Here is a 20,780-nt window from a genome sequence, read left to right as displayed (position 1 = left end):
CGTCTGGGTGGCTCAGTCAGTTGGGTGTCCCACTTCAGCTCAGGTCATGATCTCACAGCTTGTGAGTTCGAGACCCGTGTCAGGCTCTGCACTGACAGCTCAGAGCCTGAAGCCTACTTCAGATTCTGTGCCTCTCTCTCTCTCTGCGTGAACCCATTCGCATTCTGTCTCTGTCTGTCTCAAAAATAAATAAACATTAAAAAAATTTTTTTAATTGTGGAATCTTAGAAGAAAGGGGAACTAGGGAGCAACCAGCCTAAACCCCTTTATCTGATGAGGAAGCTGAGGCTTAGAAAAGGTACTCAGCTAAATTACTACAGACATGGGACCAAAATCCCAATCCCTATAGCATTCTGCCCAGCTGAGCCCAGACAAATTTGTTCTAACAATTGGCTTAGCAAGCACTTCATCAGTGTAAGATTCAGCTCCCGTCATTTCCTCTGTATTTTGTGCATCATAGTCAAATTTAAGCTATCTCAACTGCAAAAAGGCTTTACGTGAACAGAAACCGAAACCATCAATGGAAGAAAAGGCAAGGCAAATTTCAGTATACATATCTAAAAGGAAAAAACAGTTGAACCAATGCAACCATAGTGTGAAACTGGACTATTACTGCTGGGGTATGAATTAATCTGTGAAATATTACAAGGTGACAAAAATTAACGATACTTAAGAAGTTTAATTCGAATTGGCATATATGGCTAAAAATAGGTGAAGGCATCTATGTTCTACTTACTTGACCAAATTTTGAGCTCCTACAAATGGTATTAAGATACAAATTAAATCAGGGTAATGAATCAAATTAAAATACAATCACACTTAAAGAATATGCACAAATTCCTTGATAAAAAAAACAAAGCCTCATACAGGGAGTGTGACAAAGACAAGTTTTAAGGAGGAAACCAGGACTATAAGAGGCCAACGGGGCTTCTCTCTCCTTCTGTCATTCAGATTGAGGTCGATTTCCTATATTTTAGAGTAGTAACCATAGCTATTAATTTACTTACATAAAGAAGGAGATCTGTCTTATTTGTTTGACTTACCAAAGTTCTCAGTTACTGCCAAAATAGTGACTGTAGATGTGAACACGAGGACAGATGAGGCCCACCCTCTTGAGCGGTCATAACCTCTGACTGGGTACTTCCCAGCAGGAAGGGATGTGACCACACACTGGAGAACCGTGCGGTTGCCAGAGACACCCACACAGGGTGACATCCCAATAAAAATGTCAACATTTGCTGCTCCTGAGATCTGGGCCACCAGAAAGGTTAAGATGTCATCAGCCTGAGACATAGAGAGCAATTCTGGGGTGAAGGCATTGCTGTAACCAATGACTCCCATCTGGTATGAAAGTCCATCTACCTCTATGACCAGGGCAACAGAGCCATTTCCCGCAGGAACAACACACTGGATGAGCTTGGTGCTGATGCTCACTGTCAGGCAGGCCTGCTGACCAATGTAGACTAGTGTGCTGTTCTCTCCTCTCAGAGCTGTGCCCTTCATGGTCAAGAGGCTTCCACCATGTATGCTGAAATTCTTGGGGAAATAATGAAACACTTGAGGCAAAATGTAGAAGTGTCTGGAAACATTACCAAAACAAGCATATCCATTTCTTGTATGAACAACGGATACATAGTGGAGTCCTGGGGTCAAGTCACTTATCCAGCATGAAACATGGCTTGCATTAAAGAAAGTTACAATGCAGGGAAGGTGATTATCCACAAACACCATTGGTTCATCTGCTGTGATGCCCAACTTCTGACCCCTAATCAGCACCATGGTCAGAGACCCACTGATGTTAGTGGTCAAGGCATCCACAATGGGAGTTGTCTCTTCCTGAAAGAAAAAAGTGCAATTGCCCTGACACTCACTGGGTAGCCCATTGACCAGGACTGTGATGTTCAGGGTGAAGGAAGCATCAGGCAAGGGGTCGTCCAGTCTGTTAATCTGGCACAGGACTGTCTGGTCCCACAAGCTCAAAATCATACAAGTAAAAGGCCCTGAAAGGTCAACATGAACTGACCTATTCCTAGACTTGAGAGCTAGTCCCCTCACTGTGAGTATTGTCCCGCCACAGGCAGACCCATGTGTTGGCCAGATAGCTGTTATCCGAGGTGTCATCACAAATTGCTGGGGCACTGCAGACATGTTAGCAAACCCCATCTGCTTTTGACGAACTTGGAAAGGATAGATGCCGGCCTCCAAATGGTGAAGAGGAAAAGAGCACCCAGACAGGCTCATGTTGTTCCTTAAAAACTGTGTCTCAAGATCACAGTTCAAGACCCCCAGAAGGATCACTGAGTTGGACAGGTTATTTCCCTCCACATAGAGCCTCAGGCTGCTATTCGTGATTTCTCCTCTCATGGCAGTGACCACTGGTGTTGCTCCTGCTTCATACATGAAGGTAAAGCCCTTCCCCACCAGGCTTGGTGAAGGTCCTTGGGCAAAGGACACATTGCCAGCCCAGACCTCCACGGGGGCTGGCAGGGCAGGAACGCCTGCATCAGGCAGCAGGGCAGCGGGTGGGGTCTCACACCAGATGACCGACTCTGTAGAGTTCACGATGTCACAGGACCGATTACCCACAAGCACCCAAACCAAAGCTGGGTCCCTGCTGAACCCTATTCCCGAGATGCTGAGGATGGTTCCACCTAAAGCATGAACATCGAAAACAAAACTTAAAACCTGATATTCAGAACTAGGAACTCACAGCATCTGTCTAACCACAGCACAATTAAGTGGAAGGTGGGGTTTTAGGGAAACCTCAGCTATTTTGCTTTACCCCATCAACATTAAATTTGTCATTTTGGCAGGAGTTAGATGGGCTGAAATTCACATAATAGTAAAACAATATAAATTGTTATACAGGTGAAGAATGTTTATAATATTTAAGGCAAAAAAATTTCATATGTATTTATAAACCCTAGAAGCCACTTCTATCAACTTTTACACTAATGAAAAATCTAATTTCTTGAAGTGTTCTTGTCATCTGCTATGTTATCAGACATGTTAGTCCCTAATGTTCTAATATATTATGTAGAGAGGATATATGTACATATATAACATATACAATAATGTAAAATCAAATTCCCTAGACTTCTTGTCATTTGCTATGTGATCTCACATACTGTCCCAGATTATTCTATATGTTATTATGCAGAGTATATATTCCCATAGTCCATATATTATGTAGGTATATGTCTGTGTGTTGAAACATATCAAGGGACACTGAAATATTGAAACATGCTCATAATCCTGTTGCTATATTCCTAGACTTTCTCTCTCTAGTTGAGGGATGATCAAGCCCCATCTTCAGGATTAGAGCAAGGTACCTCATACCTAAACCTGTGGCACAGGCAAGCAGCTCTTTTTATGTTTATTTTACAGAGAGACAGAGCATGAGCAGGGGAGGGGCAGAGAGGGAGGGAGACACAGAATCCGAAGCATATTCCAGGCTCTAAACTGGCAGCACAGACCCCGACACGGGGCTCACACTCACGAACTGCAAGATCATGACCTAATCCAAAGTCAGAGGCTCAACCGACTGAGCCACCAGGTGCCCCGAGGCAAGCAGCTTTAAAAAGGATTTACTAGGGGTGCCTGGGTGGTTCAGTCAGTTGAGCGTCCGACTTCGGCTCAGGTCATGATCTCACAGTCTGTGAGTTCGAGCCCCGCATGGGGCTCTGTGCTGACAGCTCAGAGCCTGGAGCCTACTTCAGATTCTGTGTCTCCCTCTCCCTCTGCCCCTCCCCTGCTCATGCTCTGTCTCTCTCTGCCTCAAAAATAAATCAAACACTTAAAAAAATTTTTTTAAAGGATTATACTCAAAAATGAGCAAGTGTTATTTCATACACTATCACAATGATTTAGTCACATGCAAATATATAGATTTTAATTTTTTTTTCTAAAAATGAATAGTTTTCTCGATTTCTGTCTTCTCCTCACATCTCCCATATTGGCTTGTGCTTCTAACCACCTCTGGGTCCTTCACCTGAATCCCTAGAGGAAAGTGAAGCCACCAGACTCCTTCCTCCTCTCCTTACACATGCAGTATATTAAAGGCTAAAGTAAAATGTTCTTCCCTTGTTTTTCTAATATCCTCTAGAGGTACGCTACCCATTTGATGCTTCAGCCTCTTTCCCCTAGAAAAACAAAACCAGGCACATCTTCTTTTCACGAAAATTCTTTATTTTCCTGAGCTCACTGGGCTAAAGAATCACCAAGTTTTCACACCCTTGTAAGTGCACCACTCAGTTCCCAGAGCACAAGGAAAGCCCCTCTCCCTGCTGCCCGATTACTGGTCTCATCGGTTCAAATCCAGGAACAAAACCTGAATATCCAGTGAGTACACCTGCTGAATCAATGATACAAGAATCACTCACCCAGAAGAGAACCACAGCAAGGCTCCATGCTGAAAACTTCTGTATTGTACCGGATGTGAAGATCAACCCTGCAGAGAATGGGGAAATTGATATGAAATAACTGTTTTAGAAAGAGAGAAACGGAGGGGAAGAACAGATATGAAGCAGTGAGGGAGACAACTGTCAATGGAACTGTCACAGAGAATAAAGGACACAGTGGGGGAAAAATGTTGTGTGGGACATCTTCCTTGGCCTGTATCATGTGGTGGCATCAGCCCATACAGGTTAGCCAACTTTCTGGAATGCGGGGAGGCAACTTCTGGAGAAATACTGGGCTGAGGGACTTAAAGGCAAAGGCAATCTGAGCATGGCTTTGGCAATAACTATAAGCCATTTATTCAAAGCCCCAGACACAAACTTATTGAAGGTCTTATTTAATCACAGACTCAAACTAAAGCACAGAATATTCCAACACATAGAGATGCTCACCCCACCCCCACCTTCACCAAAAGCCATAACATCTTAGTTCCTGAAAGTTCTCTGTTCCCCAACTATTGAGTCAAACATTTCCCTTGGATTGGTCTTGGGAGTGAATCATCCTTTAGGGTCTCCAAGATTTCTTCAAATTGCATGATTCTCATGTGTTTATACCCTAACTTCAGAAGTAGGGGAAAAAGTGAAGATCTAACTCAAAACTAGAAATCCTCAACTGAAACTAGACCAGCAAAAAGACCTAAAATTAATGGTAAGTGTGCACCTCACCCTTGTGAGCGAATGCTGACCCCATTGATGGAGACTGAGATTCTGTGGAGACTGACAGGCAGCGGGGGCAGCACCACCTCCAGACCCCGAGCCATTTGTACATGAACCAGAGCCACGGTGTCTTGGATGCAAACTTCCACATCCAAATCTGTGTAGTTCACCAGAAGTGCCATTCCAATGAAGAGGGTCTCACCTCCTGTGTTAAAAACAATGCATTAGCCTCTGTGATGCGAATTTGTGGCCTCAACCACTTCTTGGATTTTAAACCTATCTATCAGGATTAAATGCATGATCGGTCCTGTGTATAACACTCCAAACAAGCATTTCAATACCAATCTCACTTCTAACAACTCTTGTCATAAAACTTCTAACAACTCTTATCATAATAGAACCACCACCTATCATCCCAATTGCCAGGACATTTGTACTCAAGAGGCACTAATTTAACACCATAGAAATGTAAATCAAGGGCAAAAATAAATCAAGAAGTAGTTTGGGGAGCTGATGGTCTTCACAACCAGCACACAGCACCGCAAAGCCCTTTCTTTAACTTGCACTTTCCTGCTGACACAAGTACAAAGCTCGATGTCTGCGTGTATTGAACCGCTTAAACTTGTTGTACAGGAGTACGGTACCACAGCGTGCACAGACCACTTTCACACACACCATCTCATTTCACCCTCACGCTATCCTCATGACATACACAGAGCAGGTAGTAGAAATGGCATTTCACTTTTGACGAAACTAAGGTTTGGCAGCCAATGTCTGATAGCTACTTAAGGGAAATATCAAGGCCTAAGTCCAGTCTTCTCTTATATTTCGATACCTTTTTAATTTAATTATCAATTTCACTAAAATGTCATATATGCTATGAACACTTCAATTCAATTCCTTTTACCTTAAATATTTATTGAGTACCAAGAAGGAGATGCCACAAAGGGTACAAAAAAAAGTTAAACACAGACCCTGCCTTGAAAGAAACCTCAAAGATGGCACAATGGTGCCAAAATAGCTTCAGTACAAGACATGACACACGAGAGGTAAAAATTAAGCAGTGCGGTTGTTCAAACGACAGCAACATTCTGAATATTAAGAAAGACCTCATGGGCAAGATGTGCTTGAAATTCTACTTGAAAAATAAATCCCCAGAGAAAGCGATAAAGAATAGGCAGTTTACAATTCAACTCTAAAAACTTCATAGTTTTACCCAAAGTCTTTTGGAGCATTTTCTCATTTAAACATCCAGTGGCTTGGGGCCCCTGGGTGGCTCAGTGGGTTAAACGTCTGACTTTGGCTCAGGTCATGATCTCGCAGTTTGTGAGTTGGAGCCCTACACTGGGCTCTGTGCTGACAGCTCAGAGCCTGGAGCCTACTTAGGATTCTGTGTCTCCCCCTCTCTCTGCCCCTCCCATTCTCATGCTCTCTCTCTCTCAATAATAAATAAATGTTAAAAAAAAAATGTTAAACCTCCAGTGGCTTGGAAAGAAAGAAAGAGAATTGGGTGACTTTCTGGGAGATCAGACGCATGTACATAGTCATGTACTCTATGGGAAGAGGCCAAGTTGATGGGGAGTCTATGGCTAAAGACCAAGAAAGCAATTGTAAGGGGTCTTTACCTAATTTAGTAGACAGCAGAGATTTCCAAAGGTTTCTAAGCAAGAAAAGGATAAGATAGAAGCTTTCTTCCAGTCTATTAGATTAACTGGAGAGACAGGGAAGGAGAAATCCAGTCTTCAGACAACGGAGTTCAACAAGAGCCAGAAATTGAGAAGGCAATGGCAAGAGTGGAAATAAATGTACATACCTCTCATGTGTCTCACAGAGACACAGCTTAGGCTAAAGCATCTCTAAAGCTCCTTTAGCAGCTGACATTTGAGAACTACAGAGCAGGCATCTACAGAACTGCACAGCCAATCAGATGAGGAAGAGAAGAAGCTATTTGAAAGAGAAAAGTCAAAGACAAGGGGTTGTGGGGTGTTGGGAAGACTGACCCTACATGCAAATCCTTGCTCTGCCATTTTCCCACCTGTGTGAGTCTGGATGACTCACTGTGGGCTCTCAAAGTCTTAGATTTTTCATCAGGAAGATGGTAACAAAGTCCACCCCATCTGGTTTGTTGTAAGGATTAAGTTAGATATCCTAGGACAGTTTCATTCAAAAGTCCTCCATTAACTTTCTTTTTCTTTCTTGCTCCACATCCTCCTTACTTCTGTACATCCAACCTCATTTCTATTATGAAGTCTGAAGCCTCAGTGTAGCGACCTGAAAGGACTTCAGGGTTGAGCAGAAAAAAAGGCATGACCATGAGGTGGCAATAATGTGAAAAGGAGCTTTATATGGTGGTGCTTTGACAGATTTACATGGGTGCAAAAATCTCACAGCATGAGACCTTCCAGAGGAAACAATAAGAGACCACCACCCAGAAGGGGAGGAAGGCAAAGGAAGTCCCTGTGGACAGGGAGAGGGGGCTTATGTGTCTAGATGATGTCACTTAGGAGTAGTCTCTAGGGTGGAGACCTCCAAAGGCATCAGTGGTTTACACTCTCTTACAGCCCCCGTTTATCTTACCTATCACTAGCAGACACTATAATTTTGCAGGGTATGCAAAAGGAACAGACTCTAAAAGGCTAAAAATCTATTTGAGGGAGGTTATATTTAAAATAATTGGTTATGTGGGACACCTGGGTGGCTCAGTCAGTTAAGCATCCAACTCATGATTTTGGCTCATGTCATAATCCCAGGGTGGTGAGTGGAATTGAGCTTCCCAATTTGTTTGGGACTCTTTCTTTCTCTCTCTCTTTCAAAAATAATTTTTTTTTAATAATTGGTTATATAAAAATTTTAGTTTGATACTGGCATGTTTTTGAACAAATGGGTACCAGCCTGCTATCAAGAAGTAAAAATATAGGGTCAATATACACAAGACATCTTTGGCTTATCTATATAACACTCAGGATCTGGCAGAATGATGCCATTTATTCAACAAAGCGTTTGTTGAGTATTTACTCCATGTTGGTTCCTGAGTTCAGTACTTTTACCTCCTTTACCTCCAATTTTCACAATAACCTTGAAAGAATTACTCCCAGTTAGTAGGTAGAGACACTAAAGATAAAGGAAGTTAAACATCTTATCCAAGGAGTGGTTGAGCTTGGATTCATTCACATCCAGGGCTGCCTAACTGCAAAACCCCACACAAATGGTTCTGCACATCATATTCTTCCTCCCCTTTTCCCTGCCCCTCCTCCTTTCTTTCTTCAATTTCATCTTGGTTTCACTGTTATCATCAATATCATCATCTCCTGGATGGAGATTTGTAGCATTCCAGCTTTCAAAGGAGACTTTCCCAATAGGGAACCACTCTTTGGAGATTTTATAAAGTGTTCCTCTTTATTCTGCCTGTAGAAAGATTTAAATGTAAGTGTAAATTCTGCAAATAATGCATCATGCTGTATATATCAATTACATGAACTCCTTGGTTTCTTGGTCAATTGTCAAGCTAATCCTAGATGCCCCTGAGGCACTGATGCAATGTATTTATTCTTTTCATTACAGGTAGGAAATTGTATTAAAAGCCAAAATCACTGAAATCTGAATAGAATACAGAACTCCCTCCTCTCTTTCCTACTTTGTTGGGAAGAATCTATACTGCTAAGGAATTTTACACACTTTGGTGGCCTGAGGCAGCAAATTCTTCTTCTGCACTGAGCTGAATAATTTTGAGAAGCTAAAGGACACTTCCTTTTATTTATGTACTCTGGAGCAATGGAAAATGAAAACAGTATCAGAAAAATTGAGTCCAGGCTTTTTCTTTGGAAAATATATTGGCCTTTTGTAATAAAATTCTTAGATATGGCTGCCATAAACTCTCTGTTATCTGGCATTCAGTTAACCAGAAAGGCACATTAGCTGGAACTTTTTCAAATTGATATGGTATGACATGACAATATGTTGTTACAAATCCATCTTGTCATATCATCTGAATTATCGAAGAAAGACTACATTGTTTTACATAGTTCTATACTATGTATTTTTATACATAGTATGTTTCAAGGAATAAAAATTCTTGGTTAATCAGAACACTCTATTCTCTAATCATATCGAACATCTGCTACAATTGAATTTGATGCCAAAAACATTGGTATTTTACACTAAACTATGAGTGGTTAACTCCTTGGAATCTGCATCCAGACTGTTTGGGCTCAAATCACAGCTCTGTTACTTACTAACAGTAACATCTTAGACAAGTTATTTAAGTTTCCTGTTCCTTAGTTTTTTTACCTGTAAAGTACAGATAATAATCCTGTAAATTAGTGGTAAAGATTAAAGTCTATTATGCCTGTGCTATCATTAGTACATAGTAGGTACTGAGTAAATATATATTGAATTATTATCTTTGAATTCTCATGTCGTTTTCATGGTATAAATGGTCCCAGTTTTACAGAGGCAAATACCAACATAAGATTTATTCAGTGATGGCTGAAATGAAATAAGCGATGTTCTAGTTTTGAGAAAAATAACTTCCATCCAAAATATAATACTATCTCCAGTATAATTAAGAGACCATTGTTTGTCTTCTTTACAGGATCAATGGTCTAAAAATAAAAGGATGCTGCAATACCATGTATTTTACCTGCTATACTGCTTGTGTTTCTGCTCAGAGAAATGATCACTGGATTTAAAGAGGAGACGTATGTAAATGCCATGGGAAGAACAGCAGAATGGTCCCCTCTGATCACAGTCACATTCACAATGGGTCCATCTTTCCCCTGAAAAATCAATTTTTAAAATCAAACTTCTGAAAATAAGACTAACATGAGAGAAGTCCATATAGAATTAGTTTAAAGGGTTAATTTCAAGAAAAAAGATTCTTAAGTGTATTGGTACTTTCAAGTCTCCACCTCGCACACACACGTGCACACACACACAGTGACAAGTACTTAGAATAGGCAAGTGTGGCATCATGATTACTGATCAAAGAATAAATAAGAATGATTTACAATTAGCATACCAATTGGTTCTGCAAAAAACTGCAATTTCAAATAAATATCTATACCTAGCTAAACTATCCATCAATTATGACAAACTTTCAGACATGTAAGTAACTCAGAAAACTTTTCTCCCACGTATTCTTTCCTAGGATGTTTCTTTAGGCTAGGACCTCATAACATAAACAATAGCCCCCCCCCCCAAAAAAAAGGAAGATATGAACTGTGAAAGTGTATCTACCCAGGCGAGCAATCGAGGGCAGTGCTAAGAAGAAATACATGAAATAAACCAAGAAAACACCAAGTTAGATTGACACAAGAGAACAAAGAGCTTCATGGAAAAAAATAACTGATATGATTAATTTTTTTTACAATAGATTTTTATTATAAAGAAGACATACAAAGAAAAAGAATTAGAAATTTCAAGAAAAAAACTATAAAATAAAAAATATTACCTGATACTTCCCACATTATTTAAATAGTTTTAGCAATTTATTGATTTAACAAAGAAATGGTATTCTAACTGCATTCAAAGGAATTAAAAGGAGATGCTTCAAAAAGGGGACTTGTGGAAGAGGGCCAAGGAGTAGGAAAGCATAATTGTTTTACTATTTTTCTTTTAACCTTTGTATATATAACTTTAATCAAAATTTAAAGTTTTTTTTAATGCTTATTCTCTCTAGCAAAAGAAATCCAAGCCATGCAAATTTTACCCCTTTAAATAGTAAATACATATGAAAGCAATAATACCTAGTGTTGACTATGTCAGAAATGAAACACTCACCCAGTGATGGTGGGAATACAAATTAAAAAGAAATTTCAGATAACTGAATACTACATAACAAAAGCTTTAAAATTTAGGTCAATTTATCCTGAGAAAAATAAATATGCTTGAAAATACACTTTTGAGAACGATCAAGTTTTTTATTGTTTAAAACTGAAAATTTTGAGAGGTGTCTGGCTCATTCAGTCAATTAAGTATCTAACTCTTGATTTCAGCTCAGGTCATCATGATCTCATGGTTGTGGGATCAAGCCCCACATCAGGCTCTGCACTTTCATTGCAGATTCTCCCTCCCTCTCTCCCTGCTCACATGCACACTCTCTCTTGCTCTCAAAATAAATGAACTTTTTAAAAAAGAGATTTTGAAAATTATTTCAATATACATTAATAGGGAATTGTTAAACAAGTTATGATACAACTATATATTGGAATTCCATACAGTTTATATGTAAATGTGAACATTTCATAATATTTTAATAATTGGATAATATAAAAACGTGGGACCAGAGATCAAAAATGATTCTGAAACCTCCCTTCCAGGGATCTTTATTTGTTCAGTAAACACTCATCCTTCAGGGTTACGGATGTGCTGAGAATGTTGATGACATTGAAGTCAACTCTGAATAGATATTTCAACTTCCGCTGTGAGCATAACTGCCATCAGCAGCACCAGGAAGAATGTGGACTCAAATCACCTCATAGGCTATGAGATACCACTAACTGAAGAAGAAAGGGAAAGCTAAGGGGCTTGTTTTTAAAAAGGGAAAGGGGAAATAGTAAGGAATAATTACGAAGGTATTTTATAGGAACCAGACATTCTAGAAGTTTCTAAGTTCCACCATTCATATCCATGCCAGAAAACAAAACTGCTGGTGAAAACGGTTATTGTTACTTGCTAAAGAGAGAAATGAGATAATATATATGCAATATAGATAAATTTGTTTATTCTGTGACACTATTACTCACTGAGAGTGTGAACTGGGAACGTGGTTGTTTTCTTTTAAAAGAAATAAGCTGATGGTGATTGCAAGCCCCATTGGTGGAGTCAGACTCCCACTTTATTGCAGCATAGGCAATATAAACAATATTACCATACTCTCATGATGAAAAGGTAATGTTACTTAATTAAGTTCTAAGAAAGGATTCATGAAAAACCTTACACTACACGCTAATAGTGGTCACCCACCCAGGGAGGAGATTCCACTTACTCTGGGTGGAACTTTGCATTGAATTCGTCTTGAATTGTTTGTGGTGATATTGATGGCACAAGACTGAGATCCAAATAACACCAGGCTAACATCTTCCAAACCAGAGCCTTGGACAGTGGCCCAGAGCCCTCCTGTAATAAAAACAGCATTTCCAGATGGAATGAAGAGCCCTACAGGTAGATAAAAAGTAATTATCCACAAGAGAGAGAAAATGAAACTAAAACATGATGCTCCTTAGTCAAAACACAAGTCCTGCTCAAACTGCAGGAATAAATCTGACACTAAATATATAAACTACTATACAAACATGGAGAAATGGTGAGTAGAGGGCAGACAGAAGGAGTCATACATCCTGGAGATATTTAAAAATAAAACATAGATAAATACTGCCAAGAGTCAGGGAAATAAAGTAGATGGTCTTTGAAAACTCTTCCTTCACTAGAGTTTTATATTATCCCACCAATCCTATACAGCTTATTCTCTCATCATGATACAAAGAGTTGGGGCCCAGAGTCAGGGCCACAGATCACTCTCCCACTTAAAGCAGATCATTTGTAGCATTGTTCCTGAGTTCACTGGTTCTTACTCCCTCATCTTTAAATGACAGCCTTGGACGTTCCAGCTTTGTGATTCCATACTAGGTTCTAGGTTCTAGTCTCCATGATGGTGTAGAGGTGACTAACACTACCACCCACAGCCACCAGGATTTCTGTAATGACCACTGAAGAGCAACCACAGAAACTTCTGTCTCCTCACTGCAGACATCAGTAAGAAGAAACATTGTACCCATTATAGTGACATGCCACACATATGGACGACCAGCACTTAATCAAGCTAATGAACAGAAAGCCCACTTACTATTCTTAAGAGCAATAATTCCATTCTGCCATCTCCCCAGAAGGGAATAAAAGAGAGGCAGGGAAGCCACTAAGCAGGGACACATACCTCTTGAGAATAGGAAGTAGGTGCAGGAGCAAGGTTATCTTCCCCAATCATGTTAGGGTGAGAAAGCAGAACTTATCCAACCTGATGAACACCTTTCAGGAGAATGTGGGGGCAGGGGGGGGAGTGGTATTATTCCCTGAAGTTAAATATGTGAACTTGTCCTGAAGATTCAGGGCAAGACTACAATAGACTTCAGAGTTAGAGAATAAAATTGAAGAAAAGAGCTGGTTTACAATATCAACAAAAAAGATACAATATCCGAAAACAATGTTGATAAGAAATATTCAAGAACATGAAGAAATGTGAAAAAAAAAACATGAAATACTACTGAGGAACTTAACAAGATTAAACCTTAATTTAAAAGGGGCACCTGGGTGGCTCAGTAGGTTGAGCATCTGACTTTAGCTCAGGTCATGATCTCACAGTTCATGAGTTCAAGCCCTGCATTGGGCTCTCTGCTGTTGGCACAGAACCCGCTTCAGATCCTCTGTTGTTCCATTTTGCATATATGTGAAAATAGCAGTGTAAGGGAATATTTTGGTATTATCAAAATTTTAAATGTACATAACCTTTTGACTCAGCAATTCCACCTCTAAAAACTTACAGTGCTATTTTCAAATATATGCAAAATGGAACTACACATCCATATACAAAAGAATGAAGTTGAACCCTGTTTGGGATTAAACTGTGCCCCCCCCAATTCATATGTTGAAGTCCTCCTCCCTTCTAGTACCTCAAAATGTGACATTATTTGGGAATAGGGTCATTGCAACTATAATCAGTTAAGATAACATGAAGTCATACTGTAGTGTGGGACCCTAATCCAACATGATTGATATCCTCATAAAAAGGAAAAATTGGACACAGAAAAGACTGGGGTGGAGGGAGGCACAGGTGCCTGGGTGGCTCAGTTGTTAAGCATCTGACATCAGCTCAGGTCATGATCTCATGGTTTGTAAGTTTGACTCCCATAACAGGTGAGTTTGACTCCACTTCAGGTGAGCTCAGGCCCGACGTCGGGTGAGCTGGGTCCCCACTTTGGGTGAACATGAACCCACTTCGGGAGAGCCTACTTCCTTCTCGCTCTCTCTCTCTCTCTCTCTCAGTCCGTCCTGGGATTATCTCTCTCTCTCTCTGCCCCTCACTCGAGTGCGCTTGCTTGCTCCCTCTCAAAAAGAACAAGAAAGGAAGGAAGGAAGGAAGGAAGGAAGGAAGGAAGGAAGGAAGGAAAGAAAAGAAAAGAAAAGAAAAGAAAAGAAAAGAAAAGAAAAGAAAAGAAAAGAAAAGAAAAGAAAAGAAAAGAAAGACAAAAGAAACGTCACAGGGAGAACACCATGTGAAGATAAAAGCAGGGACCAGGGTGGTGTTCTTGCAAGCCGAGGAATACCAAACACCACCAACAAAGCAAGAGGATAGGGGAGAGGCATAAAACAGATTTTCCTTCACAGGCTGGTTCAAAAGGAATCAGCTCTGCTGACACCTTGATCCTTAATTTCTAACCTCAAGAACCATGAGACAACACATTTCTGTTGTTTCAGCCATTCACTTTGTGGTACCTGGATGAGCAGCCTTAGAAAACTAATACAGACCTCCAACTCACACCATATTTAAATATTAAAATAAACCAAATACCTACATGTAAAAGCTAAAACTATAAAACTCTCAGGAAAATAAATGAATAAATCTTAGTAACATTGGATTAGGTGATTATATCTTCAATATGACACCAAAGCACACATAACAACAACAAAAAAAAGACAAACTGGAACTGACCAAAATTAAAAACCACAAACTGTGCTGCACAAACCATGAGAGAATTGAACAAAAGAAGAAAGGATCAGAGAAGATCTATAAAAACAACCACAAAGTAATGAAAAGGCAATAAATACATACTTATTAATAATTACCCAGAACATAAATGAACTAGAAGCTACAATCATAAGACATAGGGGGGGTTAGAATGGATAAAAATGTAAGAGCCATCTATATGTTGCCTACAAAAGACTCATTTCAGATCTAAAGACACATGCAGATTTAAATGTGAGGGAATAGAGAAACATTTATCTTGCAAACGGATGTCAAAAGACAGCTGCGGTGGCAATACTTATATTAGAAAAAAATGGACTTTAAAACAAAAATTGTAATAAGAGACAAAGGAGGACACTAATAATAAAGGAGATAATCCAACAGGAAGATAGAACAATTGTACAAATCTATGTAACGAACACATGAGCACCCAAATACATAAAACAATTAATAACAAACATTAAGAGAATCATAGATACTAATACAATGATAGTATGGGATTTTAACAGCCCACTTACATCAATGGACAGATCATCCAAACAGAAAATCAGCAAGGAAACAATGACTTTGAATGACACAGGGGACCAGATGGATCTAACAGACATCTTCAGAACATTATATCCTAAAACAGCAGAATACACATTCTTTTCAAGTACATATCAAACGTTCTCCAGAATAGATGACACCAGAGGCCACAAAACAAATCTCAACAAATCCAAAAAGACTGAAGTCATACCATGCATTTTTTCTGACCACAACTCTATAAAAATAGAAATAAATCACAAGAAAAAATCTGGAAAGACCACAAATACATGGAGGTTAAATCACATGCTACTAAACAATGAATGGGTCAACTAAATAACCAAAGAAGAAATCAAAATTTACATGAAAACAAATGAAAATCAAAACACAATGGTCCAAAATTTGGGGGATGTAGCAAAAGCAGTTCTGAGGGAATTTTATAGTAATACAGGCCTACCTTAAAAAGCAAGAAAAATCTCAAATAAACAACCTATCCTTACACCTAAAGGAACTAGACAGAGAACAAACAAATCCCAAACCCAGCAGAAGAAAGGAAATAATAAAGATTAGAGTAGAACTAAAGGAAATAGAAATTAAAAAAAAAAAAAAAAAGGAACAGATCCATGATACCAGGAGCTGGTTCTTTGAAAACATCAACAAAATTGATAAACCTTTAGCCAGACTGATCAAAATAAAAAAGAGAGAGGACCCAAATCAACAAAATCAAAAATGAAACAGAAAAAAATAACAACCAACTCGACAGAAATACAAAGGATTGTAAAAGAATATTATCAAAAGTTACATGTCAATTATTGGACAACCTAGAATAAATTCTTAGAAACATAACTTACAATAACTGAAGCAAGAAGAAATAGAAAATTTGAACAGCCATTGGGCAATGAAATTGAATTTCAAAAAATTTCATTGAATTTGAAAACATTTCATTAAATTCAATTTCATTGCATTTCAAAAAATTCCCCAAAAACAAACATCCAAGACCAGACATTTTCATAGGTGAAGTCTAAGAAATATTTAAAGAAGAGTTTATATCTATTCTTCTCAAACTATTCCAAAAAAATAGAAGATGAAGGAAAAACTTCCAAATTCATTCCATGAGGCCAGGATCACCCTGATACCAAAACCAAATAAAGACACCAGAAAAAAAGAGAACTAGAGGCTAATAACCCAGATAAAAATAGATGCAAAATTCCTCAACAAAATATGAACAAACTGCATACAACAATACATTAAAAATATTCATCAACATCAGATGGGATTTATTACTGGGATGCAAGTGTGGTTCAATATTTGCAAATCAATAAACATGATACACCATATCAATAAGACAAAGGATAAAAACCATATGATCATTTCAATAGATGCAGAAAAAGTATTTGACAAAATCAACATCGATTCTTCATAAAAACTCTCAGGGCACCTGGGTGGCTCAGCTGGCAAAGCCTGCTTGGGATCTTCTGTCTCCCTCTCTCTCTACCCCTCCCCTGCTCATATTCTCTCTCTGTCTCAAATAAAATTAAAATAAACTCTCATCAAAGTAGGTTTAGAGGGTATATACCTCAACATCATAAAGGCCTTATATGAAAAACCCACATCTAACATCATCCTCGATGGTGAAAAACTAAGAGCTTTTCCCCTAAGACCATGAACACAATAAGGACATCCACTCTTGCCATTTTTATTCAACATAGTACTGGAAATCCTACTCACATCAATCAGCCAAGAGAAAGGAATAAAAGGCATCCAAATAGTAAGGGCAACATAAATTTTTCACTATTTGCTGATGATAAAATACTATATATAGAAAACCCTAAAGACTCCACCAAAAAAAAAAATTGCTAAAACTGATAAATGAATTCAGTAAAGTTGTAGGATATAAAAACATTTATATATACTGCCTTTCTATATACTAATAATGAAGTGGCAGAAATAAAAATTTTTTTAATTCCATTTACAATTGCACAAAATAACAAAATACCTAGAGATACATTTAACCAAATAAACGAATGATCTGTACTCTGAAAACTATAAAATACTGATGAAAGAAATTGAAGACAACACAAATGGAAAGATACTCCATGCTCATGGCTTGGGAGAACAAATATTGTTAAAATGTCCATATTATCCAAAGCAATCTACAGATTTAATGCAATCCTTATCAAAATACCAACGGCATTTTTCACAGAACTAGAACAAATAATCCTAACATTTGTATGGGACCATAGAAGACCCTGAACACCAAAAGAAATTCTGGGGGAAAAAAAACTGGGGGTATCACAATTCTGACTTCAAGTTACATTAAAAGCTGTAGTAATCAAAACAGCATGGTACTGGCACAAAAATAGACACATAGACCAATGCAACAGAATAGAGAGCCCAGAAATAAACCCAAGACAATATGTTTAATTAATCTTCAACAACAAAGGAGGCAAGAAAATGCAATGGGAAATAGTCTCTTCCACAAATGGTGTTGGAAAAACTGGACAGCTACATGCAAAAGAATGAAACGGCCCACTTGCTTACACCATACACAAAAATAAACTCAAAATGAATTAAGGATTTAAATGTGAGACCTGAAACCATAAAAATAATAGGAAAGATCACAGGCAGTAATTTATCTGATATTGGTCATAGCAACATCTTTTTAGATTTGTCTCCTGAGGCAAGGAAAACAAAAGCAAAAATAAACTATTGGGGCTAAATCAAAATGAAAAGCTTCTACATAGCAAAAGAAACAACCAACAAAACCAAAAACAACCTACTGAATGAGAGAAGATATTTGCAAATGATATATCTGATAAAGGGTTAGTATCTAAAATATACAAAGGGCTTATACAACTCAATGCCAAAAGCAAGTAATCTAATTTAAAAATAGGCAGAAGACATGAACAGACATTTCTCCAAAGATGGCCAACAGACACATGAAAAAATGCTCAACATCACTCATCATCGGGGAAATGCAAATCAAAACCACATTGAGATACCACCTCACACCTGTAGAATGGCTAAAATCAAAAGCTCAAGAAATAAGTTTTGGCAATAACGTGAAGAAAACAGAACTCTCCTGCACTACTGGTGGGAATGCAAACTGATGCAGCTACTGTGTTAAACAGTATAGTGGCTCTTCAAAAATTAAAAATAGAACCATCCTACAATCCTGTAATTGCACTATTGAGCATTTACCCAAATACAAAAACATTAATTTGAAGGGATATATGCACTCCTATATTGTAGCATTCTTTATAATAGTAAAATTATGGAAGCTGCCCAAGTGTCCATCAACAGATGAATGCATAAAGATATGGTGTATATATATACAACGTGTGTGTGTGTGTGTGTGTGTGTGTGTGTGTGTGTGTGTGTAATGAAACCTTGCCATTTGCAATATGGAGGGAGCTAGAGATTATAGCTCTAAGGAAACTAAGTGAGTCAGAGAAAGTCAAACACCATGTTATTTCACTCATATGTGCAATTTAAGAAACAAATAAACAAAGGAAATAAAAGACAAACCAAACAACAGACTCTTAACTATAGAGAACAAACAGTTACCAGAGGGGAGGTGGGGGGATGAGTGAAATAGGTGAAGAGTGAAATAGGATTAAGAGTACACTTATCATGATGAACAATGAGTAATATATAGAATTGTTCAATCATTTTATTATACACCTGAAATAATATAACACTACATGTTAACTACACTGGAATTAAAATTTTTTAAAATTAAAAAATAACTTCTGTACTACAAAGAATACTATCAAGAAAATTAAAAGACAACCCACAGAATGGGAAAAAATGTTTGCAGCTCATATATATGATATGAGACTCTTATCCACAATATGTAAAGAATTCTTATAACTCAACAATAAAAAGAAAAATAACCCATTTTTTAAAATGACCAAAGGATTAGGACATCCATTTCTCCAAAGATATAAAAATGGTTAATAAGGATATGAAAAGATACTCAGCATCAGTAATTAGGAAAATACAAACCCAAATCACAATGATGATAGTTTCTGGTTCAAGATATCAATGGAGGAAGACTCTGAACTCACCTCCTCCACAGAATGTACCAAATTACACCTGTTAATACAATTCCTCCTCAAGAAGAACTGAGAGCTGAAGGAACAACGACTAAACAACCAATGACAAAGAGAATGGCAAGAGAACAGTAAGAGAGATGGAAAGAGGATAGCAAAAAGAACCCCCATCCCTGATGCTTCTGGGGAAGAATATTACTGAAGGACTGGGAACGGATCCCTCTGTCCTTAGGCACACAAAAACACCTTAAGTTTAAAAGAGCAACTAGAGGGATGTCTGGGTGTCTCAGTCGGTTTAGAGTCTGACTTTTGATTTCAGCTTAGGTCATGATCCCAGGATCATGGGATCAAGCCCCATGTCCAGCTCTGGGCTGAGCCTGAAGACTGCTTAAGATTCTCCCTCCCTCCCTCCCTCTGCCCCTTTCCCCTGCTCATACATTCTATACATACATACATACATACATACATACATACCTAAGCAAGCAAGCAACTAGCATGTAAAAGAGACACTAGAACTCTGTCATGTGGTGGAGGAGCTGCCAGAAATCTATATGGACCAAAAGGACTGGAGAACAACATGGTTTACATTCCCATCCTGCTGTAAAAGCCTAGACCAGAGTAGCGTTCAGATACCATAACAAGGATGTTCCATCATGTTGGTGAGTTTGTGACTTCAGAGAGCTAAGGGTCCACCTTGTGGTGCTGGGGCACAGAAAACAAGACATGGATTTCTGAGGATATCTGTTTGTTTTAATTTTTAGTGTTTTATTTTTACTTTTTTTAAATTTGTCTTGTTTTGTTTTTATATTTTTCTTTTTGGTTTTGTTCTTTCTAGTTCTTTTTTTCTTTTCCTTTATTTTCTTTTCTTCTGTCTTTTTATTTTATTTTATTTTATTTTATTTTATTTTATTTTATTTTATTATTATTTTTCTTTACTTTTTGTGTAAAAAGCCCTGGTTTAAAAGAATAACTAGCATTGGGGTACCTGAGTGGCTCAGTCGGTTAAGCATCCAACTTAAGCTCAGGTCACGATCTCATGGTTCATGGGTTTGAGCCCCGTGTCAGGCTCTGTGCTCACACCTCAGAGCCTGGAGCCTGCTTGAAATTCTGTGTCTCATTCTCTCTCTGCCCCTCTTCCACTTGTTCTCAGCCTCTCTCTCTCTCTCAAAAATAAATAAATGTAAAAAAAAAAATTTTAAAGAGTAACCAGCATACACTGCCACAACTCTAGACAGTAAAAGTCACCAAGCACACACAGACTACATAGGGGTCACCATACCCAACTACACTCCTAAACTTTAGAAGAAGTAGCATTTTGCCTAATCTATAGAAAAAAACACAGAAAGTTAAGCA

General features: G+C 38.3%; 1 protein-coding gene across 1 annotated transcript in view; it reads right to left on the bottom strand.

The window, feature by feature from the left end:
- The window catches only part of PKHD1 (PKHD1 ciliary IPT domain containing fibrocystin/polyductin), a 484,216-nt gene that overhangs the window by 407,302 nt on the left and 56,134 nt on the right, over positions 1–20,780 (bottom strand). Inside the window, exons 27-31 of the mRNA XM_047102754.1 lie at positions 12,100–12,230; positions 9,754–9,889; positions 5,124–5,319; positions 4,383–4,450; positions 1,044–2,651 (exon numbers count right to left, since the gene is read on the bottom strand). Coding sequence (XP_046958710.1) covers positions 1,044–2,651; positions 4,383–4,450; positions 5,124–5,319; positions 9,754–9,889; positions 12,100–12,230 — 2,139 coding nt within the window. The remainder of the gene's footprint in view (positions 1–1,043; positions 2,652–4,382; positions 4,451–5,123; positions 5,320–9,753; positions 9,890–12,099; positions 12,231–20,780) is intronic.

The sequence above is a fragment of the Lynx rufus genome, unplaced genomic scaffold (genome assembly GCF_022079265.1).
Source record: "Lynx rufus isolate CCGP_SWC_20201006 ecotype Redwood Valley unplaced genomic scaffold, mLynRuf1.p SCAF_6, whole genome shotgun sequence".
In the NCBI taxonomy this organism is placed as follows: domain Eukaryota; kingdom Metazoa; phylum Chordata; class Mammalia; order Carnivora; family Felidae; genus Lynx; species Lynx rufus.
The sequence above is the reverse complement of the archived record's forward strand: the minus strand, read 5'-3'. Positions and strand labels throughout refer to the sequence as shown.